The 26765-nt window shown below is 39.7% G+C and overlaps 1 protein-coding gene across 1 annotated transcript in view; it reads left to right on the forward strand.

Moving 5' to 3' along the window:
• CCDC102B (coiled-coil domain containing 102B) overlaps nucleotides 1–26765 on the forward strand; it is a 143452-nt gene that overhangs the window by 45753 nt on the left and 70934 nt on the right. Inside the window, exon 5 of the mRNA XM_045187626.3 lies at nucleotides 5719–5835. Within this exon, the coding sequence (XP_045043561.2) occupies nucleotides 5719–5835 (117 nt within the window). The remainder of the gene's footprint in view (nucleotides 1–5718; nucleotides 5836–26765) is intronic.

Raw genomic sequence — 26765 nt, forward strand, 5'->3', positions numbered from 1 at the left:
GTCAATTACATCTCAATAAGCTGGAAAACAATACAAAAAAAAAAAAACCCCTTAAGGCTTATTTTATAACTAATGAAAAAAAACATTGCTTTTGAACAATTTGACTTTGGTGTGTGTTGATAGGACATTTGCAATTTGGGTTTGTTAAATTTCTTGAATTTGTGTGTTTATAGGAGACCGTTCTGTGTGGTGTGGGCCCAGCTCCCACTCAGAAAGGCCAGTGGGGAGCGAGGTCCAGCAGATAGGTCCCACATCCATGGATAGGTTCTCCCGTGGGGAATCAGGCCCTCCTACCTAGGCTGCTTTGAGACTTGCTTTTTGCTAAAACTCCCTCACCCTGAATTGAGGCAGCAAAAGTTTACTGCATATCTTTAAAGTAACTTCCTAAAATCTAGGCTAAGCCTTCCAACTGGCCTTTCAGTGGTTGTAACCAGTTCAACCACTTTTCCCTTTACATTTGCAAATATCCTTCCTCTTTTATGTAATTGGCAACACCCTCTCCTTTGTTTTCTGTAACTGCCTAAAGCGAACCTGTGCCTAGTAAAAGAGGACCATCCTCAATGTAATGTGCCCAGAAAAGCAATAAAAGCCTGTCAAGGCAAAGGTCGAGGTGCTCTCCTCTTGAGACAGTGGCTGTGCCGTCCATTTTTCTCCACAGGACTCGGTAGTCCGTGTGTGTTTGTCCATTGCAGCCACAACACACGGATCCCGCCGAGGGGGGATCCACATCAGTGTTTATATTTTTTATTTAATTTTGAAAAAATTTCGGTCATTATTTTTTCAAATATTTGTCCTTACCCTTTTACCAGGACTCCAATTGCAAGACATTAGCCCACTTGAAGTTGTTCCGCTTTTGCTAATTAACACCCACTGTAGTCTCCACCAGGTGACTAAGAAGCAAAATATTTTTTGTTATGATTTAGTAACTGAAGTTGTACATGGTTAACTCAAAAGTTAAGGGGGGCGGCAATATTTCCAGATTAAAAATGGAACAAAGGAAAGTGATTGATCTCCCTGTTTGTCATTCATTGTACAGACTTTTCCTATTGGTCCACATTTGTGCTCACATCTCTCTTTAACCTGTTATATAGGGTGATAAACACCCACATAAAGAACTGAACCCCACTGTTTTTTATGAAATGTTTTATTTTATCTGCCTGCTAGTGAAGTTTTTGATGAAATATGAATTCAGTTTCTCAGAGGAATGTTCTCTACAAGTCATAGTTAATTCTCTGTTGGCCATTGTGATACCCTTGTGGATAACTGTGTTAAGAATACTATTCTTTGGGTCTCTAATTGCTTTCCTTTGGCCTTGGATGGACTCTGTGGACAGAAATCAGCTGTCGGGTAAATGTTTAACCTTAGATTATTGAAGCAAGTGCTGCTCCTGCACTCACATGCAGTTGGGGGTGTGGGTTGCATTACACAGGGATGGTATTCAAAACGGCCTTTCGAATAATGTTCAATGGACACAATAGGGATATGTTATTTTTCATATATTTTACTTATAATTTTATGACTTGATGAACTCCCATGCATATTTGCCTACCTTCCCACAACCATATAGAAGATAACATGTCAGCCTTCTATCGCTGTTTTACATCCTTTCTCTATCAATTTACAATAAATCAGATCACTTCTCTCCACAGTGTTAATCAAACTAGTGATATTTAGTATCATTATGAATTCATGAATTGAAACCTATTGGATGTGCTTTAACCTACTGCAGTTATCAGTCTGGTATTCGAAAGTTACCATAGAGAGAAGAATCTTCTTTATATTGGCTCCTGAGAATGTTTGACACAATCCTAGTGATCTTTTATAGTTTCCTTATTCTATGCTGTGACAAGACATACCAGAATTATCCTCTTTTTAGACCCAAAATAAACCACTTCTTCAGGATCTGGAGCTCATATGAGGGGAAACACCTCATTGCTGGAGGGAGAGTCATTATTTCTAAGCTGTTTTAGTAGAAAGAACTGGAAAAGTTATAAATATGTTGAATCTCCTTTTTCACCCTCCTTTGTCATAGTTTCTGATATCATTTTCATCTTTTATCTTATTACTTTTGGATTTGTTGCATCTTTTTTCTTTTTACCTATCATTTCCTAAGGTATTATCTTTGCTTTTATTTATTCTTCTGTTCCTTCTAATTTGTGCTGAAATGAATTTTCTTCTGTGTCTAATTCTTTCCTGAGTTCTATAATACTTCTAGGTTTTTATTCTTGGTTGCGCTGTCCTTTCACATTATTTATAATTTAATCACTTTTGTTGGGTCACATTGAAAACTGTGATTTTCTCTTTCTCTGGTGGGCATGTATCTTTAGAATGTTTTCACCTGTAGTACATTTTCATTGTTGGTGAGAATTTATTCTGCACCTTATACTTTCATCCTTATAATAACATGAGGTTTGATTCCTCTATCATCCTTTCCAGTATCCACCGGGCACCATACATACTTGTTACAGTATCAATGACTATATTCTGGGTGCTGTACTTGACATCCCCATGACTACTCTGTAACAACCAGTCTGCATTTCTCAATCCCTTCCCCATTTTTCACCTGGCCCCTCTACCTCCTGTTCTCTGTATGAGTCTATTTCTGTTTGTGCATCCAGAAGTTTTTGATTTTGTTATTCTCTTGCCTTCCCTGCTTTCATGGAGAGATTTGCAGACATTGGAATATTACCAGCACCCCACCATGCCATGTCCCCATAATCTCCAGAGATAACAGCGACAGTTATCTGGTTTTCAACTCCAGATTCCCAGCTTCCATGTATGGTTTTCAAAGGCTGATCTGCCTAAGGAAGAGTTTTGCAAGCAAGTTCTCTCTTCCCACGTTACCTGCCACCCACTTCTCAAGTGAAAGGCATACTTCTCTCCCTCCCTCCCTCAGTGCTATTTTAGAACATTTGCTAGACTGGGGGAAACTTAGGAGCACCACACAAAGAGATATTTTGAAATATTGGCGTTGAGAAACCAGCTAATCAATGAGTCACAAGACCTTTGGCATTTCGGGTGGTTTCTACTTTTTTGCAGAAATATACTGGAATGGGACCTCATGGATTAGTCAGTTTATAGATAATAAAAATTAATTTTGATATAAGGTCAGAATCGAGCTTTGCCATATAGTTAGAAAGGTATTTAAAAACAACAGAAATGAAGGCTCTACCATAATACATCTTCCATTTTTATCAATGTGTGATCAATTTTTTCAGCACTTACATTTGCAAATGAATAAATAAAACTAAGGATAGTTCTTAGTTCATTCTATCAATAAGTAATTTTACCCATGGATACACAAACTAATTGAAAAAAATTGTATCTATCTATCTCATTAAGACATGCATTTCCAGCAAATGATTAGTTTATATTTAGTAATTAGTTTTCACAAGGTGTGCCCTCCTGTATCATGTTTAAACAAGCATGTACCTGTCAAAGGTAAGATACTTCGATCCAAAGGAGACCTTTTTAGTATTTAAAGCCTTACAATCACAATATATACATACATATTTTAATTGCATATTAAACAGTAAGAACATTTTCTAGTATGAAAGTATGATACAGTATGAAGATCTGGAGGAGGCAGAATAGAAGTCAAAACTCAAGAAATAGTTAACAATATAAATTTTTGAATAGATAATGGTACATTTGACATTTCTATGTTTTTTAATATTGCATATAATAAAGTGTAATACAACCATTTCACTTAAAGTGCTCATACTTAAAATTCACCAGAAATTTTATTTTTGATTCTAAATATACTGTCATAAGAGGAACTTAAAAAATGTAAAGAATATATCGGCATGAGAGCCAAAGAGCTTAAAGATCATTAAGATCAGTTACTTAGTGTTCTTTTAGTGTGCTTATTATTTTTTAAAGGCTACACTCGAATTTGCATTAAGTTTAGTTAAGCATTCTTTAGCACCTACTAGCATTCTTTAAGGTTGGGGGAAGGAATTAGATAAAGTTTACTTTAAGAATTTTGGCTAAAATTCTTGGAGGCGTGGAAATAAAGCATGTCAGAGAAAGAGCAGAGTAAGAATAAATCCAATATGTTTGACCTGATTAAACATAAGGACGGAGCTGGTATTTACTGAGATGGCAAAGACCGGCAGAGAAGTTCTTATTTTACTTTCCAATGTGGTAACATTTGGATGCCTGTAGAGATGATACGTAGGGAGTTGGAACATGGTCCAGAGTTCAGGGGAGAACCGCAGCATGGAACCAGACGTTTGGAGAGTGCCCGCATTTTGATTAGCATGCGAAAGCATGTGTACACATGAGCTGTCCAAAGGGGAATGCACGGAGAGTATTCATTCATTAAGTACTTGCTTAATATTTCTACTAACAATAATGTTGTGAGTAATATGATTTTTAAATTCTAAATAGGTGGTGTAATGTTAGCTGTTAGAATCTCATTCAGTGTATGATTGTGTACAAATTATGTAACACAAATTCTGAAAACATTTACCGACATATTTCAGGGGTACACGTAAGTTTAAACACAATAGCGTATGTGTATGTACCTACTTATTTACATATTTATCAGATTTCATGGCTGTGCTGAAAACTCCTGATTTAATGACAGCTATGGGGGACAAATAACAATGTGCATTTATAGAATTTTTCTCACCTTTCTATTTATCTTTATAGACGTGGTGTTTTAGAGCAGTTTTACATTCCTATAACACTGAATGGAAGCTGCGGCCCCCAGCCATGCACGACCCCTGTAACCCAGGTCTTCCTCTACAGGGGCACTTCTGTCACAACTGTTGAACTACAGCAACATCACCATCGCCCAAAGTCCTGGTTCACCTTGAGGTCCCTCCTTGCACATTCTGCTGGTTCAGACACACGTACAGTAACGTGGACTTCCTCTATCACATCACACGGGGCAGTTTCACTGACCACAACTCCTCTGTGCTCCGCCTGGTCCTCTCCTCTTCCCCAGTCCCTGAAAACCACTGATCTTTTCATTGCCTCCACAGTTTTGCCTTTTCCAGAACGTCCTATTGTTAGAATCTTACAGTACATACGTAACCTTTTCAGATTGGCTTCTTTCACTTAATGGTAAGCATTAAAATGTCCTCTCTGATTTTCCATGGCTTTATAGCTCATTTCTTCTTAGTGCTGAATACTATTCCACTGCCTGGAGTGACCACCATGTGTTCATCCTGTTTTTCTGCAGTAGTTGCCCATGGGAATGTATCGGCATCTTTTACAGATGTTCTGCCTATATTTGACCAGCTCCAGCATTACGTAGATGTATTTCTTCATTGCCCGCACTGGTCTCTGTTACAATCTTTATACTCTCTCTACTGCAGAAAAAATAGACATAAGCAGGATTACACAGAGGCGTGTGGGCCTAATAGTCAAGACTCAAAGGATTCATTGCATTAATTTACAATCTAATTGGTTAATATCAAGAGTTTGTGAAGGTAACTGAGTTTTGCCCAATTTTCACTTGATAAATTTGGATCATGGGGATTTGCTGATTTGTTTTCTAACAACTTAGGAATTTCCAACTACAAGTAAAAAAATAAATGGTTTAGGCACAACAATTATGTAAATAACCACAAAACCTGCCAGAATCCACCTAAAAAAAAAAAAGACTAAAACTAAAAGCAAAATAAAGACTAGCAAGGATTACCCTGGAAACAGTCTTTGTAGCACCATGTGATTATAGTTTTAACTTTTATTTATTTATTTTTTTAGTTTAACGCTCTTCATGGTCAACATAAAACTGAAATGGGAGAATTATCAGAGGATGTGAAGGAAAAATCAAAACCTCAAGAGAGCCAGGACAGAGCAATCTGTGAGTTACGAGCGGAGGTAAGAAACTGGATAAAGGGTGTAATACTGAACATGTCTGAACATCACTAAATGATATGCTGTCCTAAGGAGCATAACCGAGGCATCTGAGGTTATGAGGAAGAATGCTGTGCAGAATCAAGGAAAAGAATGATTTAAAATGCTGTGGAAGGATGCTGGCTCTTCCTTAGATCTGAATTTTCTGAACATTTTTAAAGACAAAATATTTGACTAAAAAACCACCGAGTAGCCAATACAAGTCTTACTGTGAGTAAACACTGTTATTAGAAGTTCAATCAGCTGCCAGATCTGACAGGTCCAATGACATAACGATGTAATGCACATAGTTTCTGGTGAAATCACCACGGTCGTTGGCAGCCAGCGGCAGGCAGGGGCTCCTTGCTTTTGTTATGGTTCATTCATGTCTTAGGTATAACACATAAAACAGTAGAAAACCCCACGTTCCATTCCTACCACCATCAAATTAATTTTCACAGATTGTAAACTCTTGATTCTCTGCCATGTTGATAAAGAAGGAATTATCATCCTTAGAGTTACGAGGGGAGATTGAATTATTTGCACCTCTTAGAAAATTGCGTTAGTGCATTAAAAGTGGAACATCATAAATAATTTATCTGGCACCCGGTAATTCCGGAAGACATCTGGGGTACAAATGTGTAGGGCATTTCAGGAAATAGAATGAAGCTAGCGAATGTGCGGGCTGGCAGGAGAGTGATGGGTCGTAGACGGTCTCTTCCTTACACCCGTCTGGGAAGCCTGGACTCACAGCGCAGTGCGTTTTCTATCAGGTGAACACAGCTCAGTGGGCAACGCCTAGATTGTGGAGCCAAAGAGGTTCCATGGCTGCTGATGACTTTATGCAGGTCAACTCCCTCAGCCTCTCCGAGTCTCAGTGTATGGATTGAAATGTCAGAAAGAAGAACATTCATAGTTATTGCCCAGGATTTTTTAAAACATTACATATTGCGAGGAACAGTTGGCTGAGGCAGGGTGCTTTACTGGTGGGAATCAGGAAGGCAGTTCCTGAGAACGGGCTCTCTCTGTCCTGGTGGCCCCAGAGTGCATCGCCGCCTGTCCTGGCCACCTCTTCTAGGGCCATGTAAAGGTCCTGGGGGGAGGGCAGGCACAGGGAGAGATGCAAGATGAGGAAGATGGAACTACTGCTGCAAACGACCCTTCCCAGCTGCTACATCAAAGAGAAAGCGATGATGGCTTCTGCATCATTTGTTGTCTAAATAGAATGAAACCATCTTGATAGGGACCTCTTTTCCTTGGCTCTGAGATCTGGGGAGCATCTTTGATTAAGCATCACATAACACGGGGCATAAGAACTTACCGAGCCGCCAGGGACAGGAACCGAGGGAGGCGTGTGTGCCTGTTTATTAGAATTCCCCTTGAAAGCCGAGGGCCTTGTCTTCCATCATCATTTTCAGGACACACTGGGAGCCACAGCAATATAGGATCTCTGATGTACAACGTATTAACTTTGATTTAATAAAAAGTTCTGAGGCTCATCGATCAGTTATATGGCCTTGCGTAAGCTACCTCATATCTATAGAGCTCAGCGGTGTTCCTTATATTAGGATGCAGACATTCTCCCCACCTCACGGCAATCTCCCATGAGGTATTTAAGTACTATGAGTGAGAGTTTTCTATTTTAAAATTCTTAATGAAGCGCTGGAAGTTGAAAGCAAAGGTAGGCACGAATTGATTATGTCTTTACTAGGTGCACCTAAACGGTATACTCAATTGAATGAAATTGCAGAAAGAAGGCTTTGTTCAAAAGGAAAGAAATCTTGGGACAGATTCTCATAGAAACAATGAACTTGTGTGTGTTGTATGTGTGAGTACATATGTGTGCATTTACATTTTAAATTAGGATAGAAGCTACCACCACCTTTCCTTGAAAGCACAACAGATAGAAAAACGATTTTGTTGGCATTATTTTTGATTTCTTACTTTAACTATGTTTAGGTATTAAAATCATAACATTTTCTGACAGTTTTTTACCCTCTTTACCCACCTTGCCCACCGTCCACCCTGGCCCCTGGCTATGAGCTCTCTTCTTTAAATTCCACCCACAAAGCAAAGCGACAGCATATTTGTCTTCTCTGTTCAGCTTATTTCCCTTAGCACACTTCCTTCAAAGCCAGGTTGTCACACACGGCAAGATTTTATTATTTTTTATGGCTGCATAATATTCCATTGTATATGAAACTATACATTATAATTTCTTCATCCATTCATTCATCCATGAAAATGTAGGTGGTTTGTATGTCTTGGCTATTTTAAGTAGTGCTGCCATGATTACGGGGGTGTGTATATCTGTTCCAGTTTGTGTTTTTGTTTTCTGCAGATAAATACCCAGGAAAGGAACTGCTAGATCATATGGTAGTTCTCTATTTAACTTAGAGAAGACCTTCCACACTGTTTTCCATGGTGGCTGCGCCAAGTTCCATTCCCACCAACAGTGCACAAGGGTCCCCTTCCCTCCACATCCTTACTGTTTGCTGTCTTTTTGATGATAGGCATTCTAACAAGTATGAGGTGATATCTTACTGTTTGCATTCCATGACGAGTAGTGACATTGAGCATCTTTTCATGTAGCTGTTGGCCACCTGTATGTCCTCTTTGGAAAATGTCTATCCTGATCTTCTGCCCATTTTAAAATCAGACTATTTATTTCACTATTGAATTCTATATGTTCTTTATGTATTTTGAATATCAACCCCTTATGAGATATATGGCATGCGACTATTTCCCCCATTCAGCAGGTTGCCTTTTTATTTTGTTGGTGGTTTCCTTTGCTGTGCAGTGTCTTTTTGATTTGATTCAGTCCTACTTGTTTATTTTTGCTTTCACTTTTAGTTTCAGATTCAAAAATTCATTGCTAACACCTATGTCAAAGAGCTTACTGCCTATGTTTTTTTTTTTTTTAAGTGTTCTATGGTTTTAGGTTTTACATGCAAATCTTTAATCTATTGTGAGTTAATTTTTGGGTGTGGTGATGAGAGTGGTCATGTTTTCCCCGCACTGTTTAGTGAAGAGACTGTCTTTTCCCCATTGTGTATTTTGGGCTCCTTTGTCATAAATTAATTGGCCATATAGCTGTGGGTTTATTTCTGGGCTCTCTGTTCTGTTGCACTGATCTATGTGTCTGTTTTCATGCCAATGCCATACTGTTTTGGTTACTACAGCCTGTAGTATAGTTTGAAATTAGGGAACAGGATACCTCCAACTTTGTTCTTCTTAAGATTACTTTGGCCCTTTTGGGGTTTTATGTGGTTACATGCAAATTTTAGGAACATTTGTTCTATTCTATGAAAAACAGCATTAGAATTTTGAAAGGGATTTTATCAAATCTGTAGATTGTTTTGGGTAGTATGGACATTTTAATAATATTAATCCTTCCGATTCATGAGCATGGAATATGTGTGTCTTTTCCTACTTCTTTAATGTCTTGTAGTTTTCAGTATCTCCCGAATATCTCTTCAGAGGTTTTCGCCTCCTTGGTTAAATTTATTCTTAGGTATTTTATCCTTTTTGATGCCATTGTACCTGGGATTGTTTTCTTCATTTCTCTTTCTGGTAGTTCATTATTGGTGCACAGAATAGATAGAAAAAACACAATAGATTTGTATGTGTTGATTTTGTATCCTGTCACATTACTGAATTCATTCAGTTCTAACAGTTTTGGGTGGAGTCTTAAAGGTATTCTGTACATCATATATGCACCATAGTTTAATTAAAAGTATAGCCTATTTTTTAAAATCTTTTAATTTTTATTTTTAAATAATCAACATTGCAGTAAGTATGCATATGAACATAAATATTTGGACATTTAAAAATTGCTTAGGGTAAATTCCTAGATATGGTATGACTTGGTCAAGAAAATTTTTATTTTTAAAATCTTTTATACACATTGCCAAATGGTCCATTAGAAAAATTGGATCAATTTACAGTTTTACTTGCCTATGATATATAAACATACTCATTTTATTATTCAGTAGGCAACGGTGGATAATATTTTTAATATCTGCCCTGCTGATAGGTTAAAAATGCCATTTTAAATACATTTTCTTATGTAAACTTATACATTTTCTCATTTGCCCATTTTTATTGATATCATATTTTTTATATTAGCTACTATTCACTGAAAACTTGTATATGTAGTGCTGGGCCATTGAAATATTAGATCTCATGTAGTATTTGGACACTCCTATATCTATGTATCTTATCCACATTTAAAGGAAACTTAGACTAAGAAATCACCTTGCTCAAGGTTACAATGTAACCTCAAATGTTATTGAAATAATTTTTCTACCTGTGTTCCTATTTAGTTTCAGTTTCCCAGAGAGGCACACTCAGGCTCAGGTTGTATAGCAAGCTGGGCAATTTACCAAAGGCCATTCCACTAATGAGTTTTAAATCCAGAGACCGAACGCTGCCCCAGCCAGCATGTGACATCGCAGACCTGCCCTGTCATCCTGGTGCAGGTCTCCTGAAGCCAGGACTGCAGAAGCATGGATTTTCAGATAACAGCGTCTGACTTGAAGAAGAAGTCGTATCTGAATATCAGACGTCACCATCCTTTAGCCATCGATGGTTAAACCATGTAGCATGGACCATTTTTTAAAACTGTTACTGACACCCACCAATTTGGTAACAGTATCATTTTCTTTTGATCAGTGTGTTCTGTGTATTTATTGATCTGAACCATCTCTTCCAGAAGTAGTTTGATGAGGATTTCCATTTTGGAAATCAGATTGGTCAAAGAAATGTAAAGTTCAGCCCCGACAAAGAGGCCCCAGAGTGTTTAAATAATTGACTTCTGGTTAATGTGTAATGAGGTGAATTCTCTGAGCACACAGTCACTTTTTGATAAATGAATATGTCTCAATATATGCATCTATGCATATACATAATGGAGACATTTGATCTTTCTCCATAGTTAAGATTCAGGACCCTTGAACTGGAAGTGAGAAGTTTATTTAGAATGGACATCAGGAAATCATTCTAAAACTGGCATTCTCTCTTTCTCCAGTCTGGGAGCTGTGTGAGAGCAGACCCATAATCAGGAAACACTCCTGTGACCTTTGTTAGGCCAACATTTTTGGAATAAACATTTTCCGAGAGAAACCATTTTATCTTGCATTATCAAAAAATATGTATCACAAACATTTTATTCTCAAATTTTTGAAATTTTGATTTTTTATTTTGTTCCTTCTGATGTGTGGCTTGGTCTTGTCCCTGGAAACCCACCCGCACACTTGTATTCTTTTCCTGCTTCACTTCGACAATGTGGAGTAGACATACTTTTCCCAACTCAACCCAGTAAGTGTGACTTAAAACTCTCAACGTTGTATGTAAAACCAACACAAAAAGGTGCTCCAAGCTGAAGAGAAGAGGCGTGCCCCCAAGGTAACTGGGGACCTAGAAGGGACCTGTCGATGAGTTTCCCAGGTTTCCTTTCGGCCACCTATATCCCGGAGTTGGAGCTGAAGAAGCCAGTGACCTGTAAACTCCAAGAAGCCCAGAGCAAAACAAGAGCAAAACAACCCAACCAAAGTCTGTTTGCTCTACTGAAGGATCAGGGATGGTCAGCTTAGCAACATAGAAAACATTTAGACAATAACTGCTCCAAGTCAGCCTGATATCACAGAAAAAATGAAAATGGCCCCTTCCCTCAGACCCCCGTTCACTAAGCTGAGTGGAGGACTAGACTTCCTCCCTTGCCAGACTACAAAGGACATGTCCCATCTCGCTGCTGAGTGGTGGCCAAGAAGGCGGAGTAGGAGCCAGGACATTTATCTCTGCTGGGAGTAAAAGACCTCCGACCCCGGTGGGGTCAGCAGAGGTCAATCAGTAGAGAGCCAGTCCTTCCTGCCACCTCCACTCTGTCCCAGCGAGGCAGGTCTAGTGCGTGGTAGGAACTCCCATCTTTCCCCAGCAGTCACAAGAAGCACCTCAGTCGGGTGTCCATGGGTGTCTAGAGGGGAAGCCAGACTCCTGCATGTCCAGGTGTGTGACTTCCTCTTCACCTGCCAGAGCAGGGTCAGAGGGACCCATTGAAAGCATGATGTTTAGACAAGATCCAGAGTCTCATATCACACAACACCCCTGATATCCAGGATGCAACTATTACTCATCACATCAAGAACCCAAATATCTGCAAAGTGGATGAAAGAGGACAGGCCGCAGATGCCAACGACCGAAACGAGAGTGATGTCTTGGTTACCTGGCGAGGATTTGAAATCGGCCATCCTAAAAATGCTTTAAGGAATCATCGTGAATATGCTTGAAAGAAATTTTAAAAAGTAGAAATTTTCAGTGGAGAAATACAAAATATAAGGAAGCAACAAATGGAAGAGTTAGAACAGAAAAACACATCGATTCAATTAAAAAAAAAAAAAAAAATGGAAGGGCCAGACGACAGAATCCCTGACCAGGACAGAAGAACAGAAGTTATTCAGTCTGAATGACAGAATAAAACAGTGCCTTTCCCAATGGGACTCAAGGCCGGGCCTGTGGTATGATAACCAGAGAGCAAACATTCGTGCTCCTGGAGGCCAGACCACGTGCAAGGTGAAAGGGCATAGGCAGAATCGTACTCAACGGAAAACAGTGGGTGAACATTTTCCAAATTTAGGACTAGGGCCAAATCTACACTCGGGAAGCTTAGTGAACCCTTGCAATGTAAAGTCAGAACATTTACATGAAGACCCATCCTTCAAACTTAAGGAAAATTAAGAGAACAATCTTGACAGCACCCAGGAGGACTTGACACCTGACATGGGGAAGCCACAACAGTCGGAAGGATAGCGATTCTCTCGTCAGAGGAGGGAGGCTGGTAAGAAGTGGCACCCGAGTGTCCGAATTGTAGAAGAACTGTCAACTCAAAATGCTCTGTCCTTCAGGGCATTCTCAGAGGAAGGGAAGCTAAGGTGATTTGTCTCCAGCAAGCAAACACAGGAAAAGATGGTCAGCGTGTTAGCCAATGGGGAAATACAAACTTAAACGCACTGGGGCAGAGCCATGCACCTAACAGAAAGGCTAAATAGACAACAGTGACAATGGCCACACATGTGCGTGTGGATGCAGAGCTCCTGGACCAGTCACCTACTGCTGGGGGTGACCAGAAGTAATAGAATCACGTTGGAAAGACTTTGGCATCTTTCCGAACAGCAGCAGCAAACACCGTGGACTGGAAAATGCCAATCCTAACAGACTACGCAGTCCATGATTCCATTTCTGTAACGCTATGGATGTGACGACATTTTAGAAATGGAGAACAGGTTAGTGGTTAGTGGTTAGGGATTCTGGAATGATGGGAGGGGTGTGGCTGGGTGTGGCTGTGGCTGTGGAATGGCCACCTGACGGCTTCTTGTCACAATGGGCACAGGCTGCATTTTGACATCTAGTTACGGTATGTTCCCACTGGGGAAGGCAGGGTAGAGGGTACATGGGGTTTACCTGAAGTATGTCTTGCAACTGCTTAAGACTCAACAGTTATCTCAAAATAAAAATTCAATTGAAAAAGTCTAACTCTTTTTCAATATCTATGATAATTTCCACCTTTTCCACATACTCCTCTGAAAATATGCATCCCTCATTTTATTGCTATTTTTGGGATCCAGGAGACCCGGGTCCAAGTTTTTATCCTGCACCATCTTGCTCGCTCTCCTGTGAGCACTTACATAGGAGGTTTTCTGAGTCTGTTTGATTATCTGCAAAACGGTGTTTAAGTAACAGCTTATCTAAATGATTAATTCTTTTGTGTCTACGCAGTTCTAAAAATTGTGCACTACTTGTGTGGGCACTCGATTAGTACATGTTTCTCCCTCGCCATTCAAATTCCATTAACACGCTCTATATTGGACTGACCAGCCAGAGACCTAGAGGTCAGTCTCAAGGATCGTAATTCTGTTATATCCCATAAAGCCTTCAGAATACTTCTCCATGCTCATGTTCTCTCTGTAGTGGTAAGGTTATCTGAGTTTGAAGCTACTGTCTTATAGCAAGAGCACCCACCACAGGTGCTGGCACCGAGTAGGTTTCTAGCAAATGTTTGATGGGGGCATGTATCTTTCCTTGCCCAGCGGCCATGCTAATATTATCTATATTGTTCCAGCTTTCGTATATTTGCTGCCAAAATGAGCACGAGGGAATGCATCTTTCAAGGTGAATGATCTCACTCCAAATTAGACCGTAAGATCTTCCAAAGGAAGTAGATTACCCTTTCCCATTCCTGGTTCACCTAGAATCTTGCACACATCTTCGCAGGCATGCACGGGGAGGCAAAACTGTGGAGTTTACAAACAAAGGCGGGAAAGTCTTAAGCTGGAAAGAGCAGGAAGATACACTCTGTCCCTCCTTTCACCGATTGCCTTCCTGATGTCAGCGAATGGCCCACCATGGGCTCCTCTGGCTCCAGCTCAGCGTTCCCTTCTGGACACTCATTACCTCCAGCAATTTTCTACGTAGTACAGGGAAATGCTCTTAAAGTGACTTGGTTTTCTCCCTAGTCCTAACTGCAAACAACATGATACAAATTGAAGGGTCAGATATGTTTGTTTGTTTCTCCCTTTCAGACTAACTACATTTTTCAGTGTTAAAATGCTGCTTCATAAATGAGAAGAAAATGGCGTAGGTAGGTAAAATGTTAAATTTAACTAGTATCTATGTAAGCAGCCCTCTTTATTTGACTTATGCAAGATAAAACAGAAACTTTTTTACATACTTTTTTCACACCCCCAAATTGTATTATTGATTGGAATTTAAAGAGGGAACATGTCTTCACAAACTGAACTCTCTCAGCAAAGCAAGACAACAAAATTAAATGTCCATGTGTTCATTCATTCATTATCTTAGTCAATCATTGTTCGGCAAATGTTTATCCACGCTCCCGTGCGCTTGCCACTGGGATGAAGCAGCGGTGATTCAATAGGGTGATACACGGGGATGGCTGCCGCAGAAAACACCCAACCCAGACAGTCACACACGGTAGACGCTTTGATAGGTTAGGTCAGGAGCTATGCAAGTACACGGAACAGCGGAAGATCAGCCAGGCAGGTGAAGAACGAAGGTGTGTGAGAACTGAGTGTGAAGGGCAGCGGCCGGTGAGACAGTGGAGCCTGAAGCATTAGCAGGAATAAATGTAAATAAAAGGGTAGTCTTTTAAAATTTCTCTGTAAAATTTCAGCTCTGTAAAAATTTCAGAGCATCCTGTTAAATAGGGGGATATGTGTAAAAAGTTGTTTAAAAAGAAAGGGATATTGACAGTGAAGCAAAAAAAAAATTCCCCCTTTCCCCGCTGTGCATCTGCAGACACCAGGAATGATGCTGGTTTGCAGGAATGCTGTGATGGGTAGAAGGGCCACATATACTGACAGGGAGCAATTTGTCTCAGATTTTTTAGGGTAGGATGAGGGAAAATACAGAGGGCAGGAAAAGAGTTTTGTTCTGTGTTAAAAAGAAAAATATTTTCAAGGTTTTTTCTTAAATTATATATGCAATCTTTAATTCTGCAAGTATTTGCATAGTACTTTCTGTGTTAGGATCTAGTAATTTGATGGTGTGTGATGTATAGATAGAAATGGACCTGACCTCAGAGAATTGCCTTTAGTGAGGGACGTAGGATTCACCAAAAACCACACATTTAAGTGCATGCTTACGAATGCATGGGAGCTACCGAGCAGATGTGTATGGTGCTGGGGGAGTTAACCGAGCTGGAGATTTTAGATGAAGAGATTCCTGAGATTTTATTTTCTGACATAGTTAAATAGTGTCATCTTTGACGAGAAGGGTATTGTATAATTAGAAATCCAGTGTCATCATAATTTAATGTTCTGAGGTCAACACAATCGTTGTTGATCGGAAGTGATTAAAACTTCATGTATCTCATACCTCTCAGTGACTTTACATGTTCTAGGAAAGAGAGTTAGATTGCTGAGATTACTGTGAATGTATCAGAAAGGTTATATAATTTTAAGTATTGATGGTTGCAAGCAGGTTAATTTAGAAGTGTGTTAGTGATTCTGCCTTGCTATAAGACAGAATGAATTTAAGCATTCTGGAACATTCTGAGGCATATGGACAAAACTCAAGAAACAGAATCGATTAAAAGATATTCAATATGACTAAACCACGAGAGAAAAATAATATTCTGGGGAAAGTGAAAATCGAACTCTCACACATGGATATGCATTCTGGTCATTTGGACAAATACAGGTCTAAATAGTCCAATTACCCAAGACTAAAAGTGCCGCTCGTCCTGCATTCACAGAAAATGGATCAATATAAAGCTAGTAATGAATAAAAGCCCGTGATTCTTTATTGCGGATGATCCAGTGCCTTCAGTAACTGATTTTTTTTTCCAAAATAGTTTGTAATTTTGGGATGGAATAAAGTATTTAAAACTTCTTCACTGGGTTATCCCATTAGTAGACCTGGTGGCCAGGTCTTCAAATAAAGTTTCTCACTAAGTTAGATTGACGATTTAATTGTGTTCCCAGATCTCTTCCTTTAACCATAACTTTCTCACTTTTACTGGACAGAGAACAGTCTACTGAAGATTGTGTTACGAGTGGGAAGAGAAGGGACGGCATTCATTAAAACTGTTGAATGTTAGTATGTCTTGGCATCAGCCACCTCTCTTCAGAAATCCCCAATCATTTTGGGGGTGACCATTTTGGGCATCTGGTGTTTCCTTGAAGTCCTCGGGGTACCCGCGGCCTCCGCGGTGGTCCCCTCCAGGTCTTGTCCTCTTCAGGGCACACATGTACATCTGGGTCTTCTGGCTTTGGCCCCTAAGTCCTGTCCAGTTCCTTCCAGATCCTGGTTACTGCTTTCCATGGGGCAACCAGGGAACTTAGTACATTCATGTTAATGTGTTATGTACATTTTCACATCGTCTGATCGACCATTACTCCCAATGCTTCAAATTCAAAACTGCTTTACACAAACTGTTGCACTAGAGTAGCATTTAACAAGGATGAAAATTTCCAATCAAGAGAAATATTTTGTATTACACTAGAGGCATTTGATTTAGAACTTTTCTTTTATCATCCTCAAGATATTCCCCTGAGAAAACATGTTTTCATATGAACAGAGACCTGGAAACATGAGCCATCACCCTCCTACTCTTACACTAAAATCCCAGGTTAATAGGAACATGACAAAAAAGGTAAAGAAGAAACCTGTAAGTTTAGATGGCAGAGAGATCTCAGCCTCAGTCTGCAACAGTGCGGGGCCCTTAGTAGGCGTCCCATGAAGGACAGTTGATTGAATGGAAGAGGGGAAAGATAAGTACATATCAAATAGAAAAGAGCCTTCTATTTCAACCTTCTATCCGGTTGAAAGAAAAATAAAATCAAAATGGGAACAGCACATAACTGTCTATATATTCATTTGGAATATGATTTGGATATGCTCTATATTTGACTATAATTTGATAATTTCTAAATATCATAGTTTCATATGCACCCTCTAAAACAGATGGTGAGTATGGTGTTTTAAGAAACTACAATATCCAGAAGCTAGTGCTGGTCACTTAAATTATAAGATAAGCCAAATCTTCTCATAATAACTCTTCTAGGAGTTGTTAATTAAATATATTTAGTGTCCTCTGAACTTCACATTGAATTCAGGTATTTCTTTAACAGAGTAAGATGTTTCTCTTGAATATTATTAGAAATTATTTTGTATTTTAAATACTTAAGCAGTGGAAATGCTGTTAATTACACAATTTCTGTAAAGTTGTAAAGTACAAAAAAGTATACTTTTATAAAGTATGCAACTTTTCTCATACCTGTGTTTAGTTTGGGTAGTCACAGGTGGCCATAGGAACAATTATTTTTTTAACAGTGATGGGCCATATTCATTTTTATTTTCACTACTGATCTATCTGTTCAAGTTCAAAACAGTTGTTCTGAAATTCTGAGTCTTGCAGCCTGAGGTTATTTTTCTGTGTATTTAGCAAGGATTCGAGAACCTTGGACTAGAGAATTCTTTTAAGTTCACACGTGAGTCTCTGACATTAGGGTTTCTCTAATTGTAACAGTCATCGCTTTCCTAAAGAAAGAAATAAGATGGGTGATAAATTAAGACCAATGTTCTTCCAAATTATTTTATCAACCAATGAGAGTGTGTCTTACAAAAAGTGGAGGATGTCATTTGGAGGTAACCAAGGATAGAAGGAAAAATAGGCCAAAGAGAAATGAAAAAGAAAAGTCACTTAATGTATATATCCTTGCCTTAACTGCTAGCAAGTAGGGTGGGCACATGTCTATTAAAATACACGTCTCTGTTTCCTTTCAGACTGAGGATCTCTGGGTATTGACAGCTAATGGTTATGAATGCTTCCAGGAACTTTGTAGGTTCCGTGTGACTTGTAAGCCCTTAATATATTTGATTTCATTTAATCAGCACATGAACCCTATAAGGGAAACATTGCGCTCTCTCTCTCTCTCTCTCTCTCTCTCTCTCTCTCTCTCTATATATATATATATATATATATATATATATATATATACACACACACACACATACACACATATTTTTTGCAGATGAGTAAGCAGTGTTAGAATTAGAACTCACACCCTGACTACTACGGATGTGGCCTTACACCATCAAAAGTCAACTATTTCAAATAATTGATTGTCTCTTCTTTTGAACTTAATTTTTCCTTATTATTGGAAACATAACTCTCTATGCCAGAGTACTAAGCAAAAATATAAAAATCAAGCAAAACTTGCTACATAGTGTGGCTAAATAATGATACAAGACATGGTTATAGGAGCATTTCATTTTTTCAATATATTAACCATGACTATTTTAAACCATGAATGCTATTCCAACAATTTAAAAATCATCAAATGCCCTTAAAAAGGCAGTGAGTGTTTGCATTACAGGAGCTGGTGTTGGATTTCTACAGTCTAGGAAATTTAAAACTGAGCCTTATGGGGAAGAATGTTAACACACAAGATAATTATTTTCACTTAGACACTGTCAATTCATGCCGCAGAGGCAGAGAAATAAAAATGGGAAGCCATATGCATCGGAGCATCCAATGTCTTTTCTTGCCATCACTTAGCGACATGTTTCTAAGCCAGTCTATGATCTGGGTCTATTCTCCTTAATAATCTCCTCGCAGAAGCACACCCTTTTCCTGAAGCTAGCCATTAACCTTTTGTGAGGTTATCCCACAATCCTGAGTGCTGTTTGGTATTTTTCTCCATGCCTCTGGGTCTTCAGAATTTCCATACTTGTTCTACTTTCTCTCTTCTTCTGAGTCAAAGGTTGGCCTCCAATAAGGTTTATCTTTGCCTCCATCCTATACATTAATTCTAGTTTAGTAGAGGCGATGGTCTTTGGACATGCCTCCTTAGTTTTGGGCACCCTGAGAGAGAGGAAGGGAGAGAGGTCCTTCCTTCTCTCTTCTGTTTGATTTTGGGGAGCTGGGAACTGGGAGTTGGAGAACCAAGGTCAACACGAGTATATTAGGAAACTCCAAGGAAATTTGCCTGGTTCCGGATGAGAGCCATTTGAAATTTTCCTCGTAAGCGATTTTAAAGTCTAGTCATAAATAATTATTGGAAACTAAATTTCAAATAATACTCCAGTCTGTACTTTGACCTTTATCAAATCTCTTGGGAAATTCTTTCCTCTACCATAAATGTCTAAGAATTTTTCAGTAAAAAGGTCAGGTGAATTGAAGATTTTCACGTAATCGATTCGTAGGCATTGACATTTGTTTTTGAATTTGGACAAATGTTCATGCTGGACTTTGACTCCCCGAGATATTTGCGTAATCGATCCTTCCCCCTGCCTCACACTCGAGAGATGATAGCCTTCCTCTTCCAGAACAGAAAACCCACACCTCCAAAGCACACAGCCTCTGTTGCTATCAAAACGCAGAACAATGCACCTGTCAAGTATCTCGAAATTTTAACCTTGCCAACCAACTAAAAACACTGAAACATCTCAGAATCATAGCGTATTTATAGTACACAGTAGAAAAGCATGTTTTACCTAGATGTTTAAACTGTCTCTGCCAGAGGATAAATAAAACTCTGGAAGCACTGGGAGGTACAGAGAGATCCCAGGAAGAATGGTGAGAAGAACCAATCTGACTTTTGTCCAGTGGTTCCTGGACACGTTGGGACCAGCCCCACGCCTCGGCCATTGGTCTAGTGTGTATGCCACAAGTTGGGGACAGCGTTCCCCTCTGTGGAGTGGGAGTGTCCAACCTGCTGTGCACAGGCTGCATGCAGCCCAGGATGGCTATGAATGTGGTCCAACACAACATTGTAAATTCACTTAAAACATTATGAGAATTTTTTGTGATTATGTGTCACAATTTACTTAATGTGTGGCCCAAGACAACTCTTCTTCTTCCAGTGTGGCCCAGAGATGCCGAAAGGCTGAACATCCCTCCCAGAGTGTCTTGTCAAGTTGGGAAAGACAGATGTCCTCTAACAAGCCATTCTCACTGTATCAGCCTAGCTGTTGACTTGGTACCAGCATGTGGGGGACTGGTACATCCCTCGGATGTGCCCGTTGCTTAGCTTCTTTGCCGTTCAATATGTCTGAGTGTGTAGGTGATGTTTTGCAGGAATGCATGTTGGTAAACCACCTTCTCTGTAGACCTTGAGATGATGGTGCTGGCAGAGACAAGAAAAGAGGAGACAAACGTAGGTACTTTTTAATTCTAGTGAAAACTGCAAGTGCCTTCTACCAAAAGGGTCAGAGACTCTTTAAACCCTGTGGGGACAACTGCCAGCCTGATCTGAAAGCATTTCCGATCGGACAGCTGGCTGACCCCAGCCTGTCAGTCCTTTTCTTTGTGGTTTTCAAGTCATTTAGTAGCGTCCAGCCATGTGCAACATCCATATAATCACCATCACCTCCACATTATTTAAGTGGCACATGACTGCATAAAGCATTTCCTGTCCAACTCTGTGCTCCCCCTGCCCTGCATCCTGCTCCCCCACCAGTGAGGCTCAGAGACCCTGCCCTGCGGTTGGTTACCAGGGCCATCCTACCGGAGCTGTGCCAGTACCCGAATCACCTCCAGAAGGTCTGTTTTTTTAGGGCCACAGCTCTCTTACTATGAGTCTCTCAAGAAAATACATTTCTTTTCATCCCCTCTCCCTTTCAATGCCTTTGCCTGAGTTAATCATATTGATCAGCTTCTTTTTAAAAATATAATTATGTCCTTAAATTATGTCTTGGCATCCATGCCTAAGCTAATTTTACATTTTGATATATGGATTTATTTATTTATCTAATTTTCTACTCAGATGCAGAGAATGTCACTATGCGATGTGCCTTAGATCCTGGCGAATGGTCGCTATGTGTCTCTGCAAAGACCATCTCTTCTTTGTATTCACTCATGAGAAATACTTTATAATAGTATAATATACTATAGGATACATTGCAACCAAGCTACTTAAAAGTAACAATGTAAAAATAAGTAATTTCTGATCATTGCCCTTAACAGAGGGCAATAATTGCTTCATATTTTCATCTTATTACATAGTTCACAAAGCATTTTGAATAATTGATCACAATCGCTTCTTACAACACCACAGATTGGGTAAGTCTGGTGTTTTCATCCTAATTTTGTTAAGAAGACTAAGTCACAGAAAGACAGTCGTGTCCAGAGTCAGCCTGTGAGCGAGGGACTGAATTGAGGCTGGATTCTGCTAGTTCTTCTGCTAAGAGCGGCTTGTTTCGCTGTACAGCTTTATGCCGTGACTTACTTTGCACTTGTGCTGACATCTGCACAAACATATGGGATAAATGGACACTTCTTATTCTGAGATTCTGTCACCATAATGTTGCTAATCTGAGTAGCACGTTGCTGTGCCAAGCGCTTCCCCACCAACTTAATTAATCTTACTTCTCACGAACCCTGTCAGATTCAATAATGAATGGTCCACATTGGGGAGACGAAGTTACGTGCCTGGGCTTACTCCGGGAATAAACGGGGAAGTCAGAGTTAGAATTCAGGGCCCAGGATTAGAACGGAGAGCTAGATGGCAGACGCGAGCACACTTCTTCGGTGAGGGGCCCAGCGGTGAGTACTCCCGGATTTGCTGGCGGTCCATCTGTCCCCACTGCCCCACTGTCCACGGCAGTGTGAGTGCGGCCGTGAGTGACAGGTTAACAGATGAGCACAGCTGTGTTCCGGTATGACTTCATCTGGGGCCCCGAAATTTGCATCTTATATAATATTAACATGTCCAAAAAGTATTCTTCTTTTGATTTTTTTCCCAATTATTAAAAAATGACACCATGGACCAGATTTGTCTGTCTGGCTGTGGTTTCCCAACCTCTAGTACCTGAAAATCAAATTGGCCACCTACTCATGTGAGTTTGACTATGTTTCATAGTACTCAAATTACGGGATTTATATTTTATTGTATTCGTTTGTCTTTAATCACAGAGATGAGCACACTGCCTGAAAATGGAGAGGTACAGTAAATAAATGAATGAATGAGCAAATGTATGCATGAACTATACCATCCAAATACTATCCAATCAGAATTGCCCAAGAAATGATCCCGTGCCTCCTCCACTGGTAGGTGCTCATCAGTGGAGTGGAGACTGCTGGCAGAGTATCATCAGCTTTTCACTTGACAGGTTTATTTGACGAACATTGTTCATAGGAGCCCAGAGGAAAGATATACTTATCTAGGATATGACCTGCTCTTAGGACATTGGTGGTGTTCTTCACTTTTCAGACAAATAGAGTTTTCCTCTGAAAAATGGTGGAAATGGACATATCCACGAACCAAATGCCACTTGCCGCTTCTTTGTGTTTTCTGTGTTTAGCTAGAGAAATTGCAGGTGGAAAATACATTGGAATGGGGCCAGAGGGAAATACTTGAAACAGAAAAACAAGGATCAGAGAGAGAGAAGGTAGAAGGTTAAAGGTGCAGGTGAGAGAAATGGAAGAGCTCCTTCAGAGGAAGGCTAGATTAAATGCCAACTCTCAAGCTCCTGATTTCCGGACATCACAAATTGAACTGCAGGAGGAAAACAAGGGACAGCGTTCCTCAGAGACAGGTTCCTCATTGTGTGTCCCCCGCCCCCAATGTGCAGATGGAAGCTGCCTTCACTTTTACACACCTCCAATCTGAATATCTCCTCTGTGCTATCCAACAGCTTGCTCTTTTTCTTATTGGGATATAAAGCCACGCCGTTCATGCATGTCAACGCTGTGACAAGTTGTGTATGGTAATGTCAGAATATGACCCATCTGACAGTTTCAAGCTTCTCCGTAAGAAACGAAAAAGGGAAGTAGGAATGGACCTTTGAGAATTCGATTTCCTGTTAGAGCTTTGTCACAATGGTTCCTAAGCCGTTGATCTTATTTTACATAAGTATATTTCTGCATGAGTTTGAGTAAATGCTTACAATAAGCATTTCTTCGTAGGTATGGTTAAGGACTGAATCTGAGTTACCATTTAAATGTAGCTGAAATTCACTCTTCTCTGCTTCCGTTTTAGTGAGCCTCAGAAAAGTTATATTTGAGTCAATTAAACGTGTCATGGTGCAAATAGCCTCTATAGGTTATGACATCCATGTTAAAACTAGAATTGAATCCAAAACTTGACTTCAGGAAATTTAGGTTGTTTTTGAACTGTTTTATCCTAGAGCCAATACACATAGTTACAGCTGCAGAGGGGATATTTTTGAGAAGCAGTGTTTGCATCTTTAAAATATTCTTTAGCAGAAGTTGTGATCTATGTGTGCTGGTGCCAGTACGCTGCAAAACACACACGTCCTGCTGCCACTGCTTCCCTTGAAGTATCTGTAGCATCTTAACGTACAAGTCTATTTTTTCAGTCGGTGCCTTCAACGGTGAGTTACAAGTGAGTCAGATAAGTTCATATTTTTGAGTTATTTATGTAGTTCATACTCATATGAGCTCTAAAACTAAATGGCCAGAAAAAATAAAACCATATCACTTTTCTTTATTCTTTGTAAGTCTAGGGATTTGTTGCAAATGCAAGATGAAATTGTGTTGGTGTTTCCTGAGTTGATAATGTGCACGTCTAAAGTTAAACATTATAGTAAGTGATCATAATTTTCTATTATGTGGATTCTTAAACTATCCATAGTGGTGTATTTGGTTCTAGCATATATATATATATAAACTGATACATATATAGATAATTTTTGGCAGATTTCTACTTATGAAAGCACAGAATTATTTCAGTTATGGAACACAAGTTGACCACTAAAATATGTTTCCCTTTGATTCACTCTAATAGAACAAGCATTTATTTATACTATACTCTGTGTTAGCCACTGTTCTAGAATCCTTACCCCTGCCTAGCATGTGATTAAGAGTCTGTACAGGAAGATACACCTGTAAATTATTATCAGAAATGCACTGTGATGATAGCTAGGAATAAAGTGAATGGGAACACCGATGAAGTAATTCATTCTATCTCATTTTGATACCTCTCCAGTTCTATCAAAATGTTAGAACAATGAAGTATTTCCTTTAGGAACTATGAGGGCTGACTGGGGTCTGTCTGCAGGTGGCACACGTGCCAGCTGGCCTGTCCCATCCACAGGGTCACTGCATTCAGACCATGACTCTTTGGGACCAGTGTAGTTCTTCAGCCTAGAACTAGACTGAACTTGGAGACTGGAAGATTCTGGAAGGCCTGACAAAACCAATGCATATGTGTGCTCATCAAATAGAAGACTGTCCCTTAAGTGCATGTCTTTCTGCTGGCAGAGAGGTGGTATTAGTGATTTTTACCCTCTTCGTTAAGAACTCAGACTCACTCCTTGAACTAAAATAATTATGTGTCATGGAATAGCTGCAGGGCCAAAATCCTCACACCACAGAGATCCCCACAGAAGATCCAGATATTAGAGAGTCAGATGTCCCCAGCTGCCAAACAAATCAAAGCTGCATACAGAACATGCCGAAGTCCAGAGAATGGTGGAGGTGTGATAATACAAAGCTACACTGTAGCTTTAACATTATTTCAACAAAAACTCATCTATATGTACCTAAGTTAGGTGTACAAGTGTCATGTAGGAGAAACTTGTACACACAGCAGCGCCATTTCTCTGTATGCATGTAAGTGCTCTCACGAGGAAGAAAGTAGAAGCAGGTGCTGGCGTGTACAAACACCACTGAGACATGGAAGGTATCTCACTTGATATTTGCATCTAACCACATTTAACAAAAGTTTGTGGCAGACGCAAATCCACCTAGAAATCTCTGAATCACAGAAATCTCCATATGAACACACTTTGTTAATTTCTTGAATTTTGAGAATCTCATTGTTCAATAGAATTTATAGAAATCCTTACGTATACAGGAGAGGAGGACTTCCACATATTGTTGCATTTTGGGGGGCTTTAGTGTCATAAGAGTACATCTCTAAAGAAAACGCCTTTCGATTTTAAATAGCACAATGAATTGAAAGACTTTTTCTACTTCTCCAAGTGAAAAGTTCTTGGAAAATGTGGTCAGTGTTTTGTTGGGCAAAAACCTGTGAACTAGTCAGTGTGTCCCTCACAAAATGATTTAGAAGCTTGTTTTCCCAAATCATTCTGGCAACTGAGTCCCTTCATTCAGGTCACATAGCAGGTCATGTTCAGAAAGTCACTACAGCAAATGGCAACTGATGTGTCTCAGAAGATGACACATTAATCTGCAAGTGGAAAGGCCATCAAGTCAATTCCTAATGAATTTGCTTTGCTTTCCCATCAGCAAATGACATTTTATTTAATTCCTAACTTGTACTGTATGAGGAATGCTTCTTTCATACTTCTTATTAAGTTTGTCTTATTCAATTTTGGTTTTTTAACAGGTAACTCATTTAACAAAAATCAATTTTGGTCCATTTTTAGCTTTAATAGTTGTAAAGGAAGTATAAATGAAGAAATTTTCAAAATGACATCAAAGAATTTTCAGTTTTTCTTTGGTGTAGGAAGCATGAGTTTTCAAATATTGCAACCCATCTCACTCCTTATTTCACATGTGTTTGTAACATAATTTACAAAGAATAAAAGAAGAATATTAAGATGTAATTTTATAAGCGGTGTGAGTAATTATATCTATTGTAGGCATAAGAAAATTTATTTACAGTCAGGTAACATCTACTCTTTCATTTGTCTATTGATTTATGTAACAAATATTTACTGACTACTTGGACAGTTAGAGTTTGGTTGTAGGTATCAGAAAATAGATAAATAACAGATAGGTATGTAATACGAGGCATCAGATGATTTGAAAGGACTGGGAGAGCAGACTGTACATGGGCTGTACAGGAAGGACTCCTGGCAGACTGCATGGAACGGGCAGGTACCAGGAAGATAAGGGGTTCAGATGTCCCTGCCCCACCCACTACCTCTATGACCACCCTACCTTAGCTACAAGCCAGCGACAAGGAAGTCACCCACAGGACAGGGCCTGCTCTCTCTACAACTCCTTGTTGCCTCTCTTCCCACCAAAATCAACTCCAAATCCAGGCCTTCCTTGAGTGCATCTCATTTCCAGCATCTAAATCTTATCTGGCACTTCAGAGATGAAGGCAAGTAAAGAGGTTTTTCCTTCCACGAGGGAGAACTAGGCGGAGTCTGGGACAAATGTTAACAGCCAACCTCCTGCACGTTTCAGACACACACAGTGTAGATGGGGATACTGGGGTGGCAAGACCTGCAGTGGGACAGCTGTCCTCATGAAGCCTGCAAACCAAATCATTGGCAAAGGGTCTGTGACGGCAACTTGGCTCAAGGGTGAAGATTAGTGGATTCAAGTCATTGCTTTCTCCTGGGGACTGAAAATTCAGATCGAAGTCAGAAAGACGAAAAGAAATAGCGACCTGCAAACAGGTTATCTAAGAGCCTTCCATAGCAAGTAAGGGCAAGGGCTCACTGACTGCTCGTGA

This window comes from Desmodus rotundus, chromosome 10 (genome assembly GCF_022682495.2).
Source record: "Desmodus rotundus isolate HL8 chromosome 10, HLdesRot8A.1, whole genome shotgun sequence".
Lineage (NCBI taxonomy): Eukaryota > Metazoa > Chordata > Mammalia > Chiroptera > Phyllostomidae > Desmodus > Desmodus rotundus.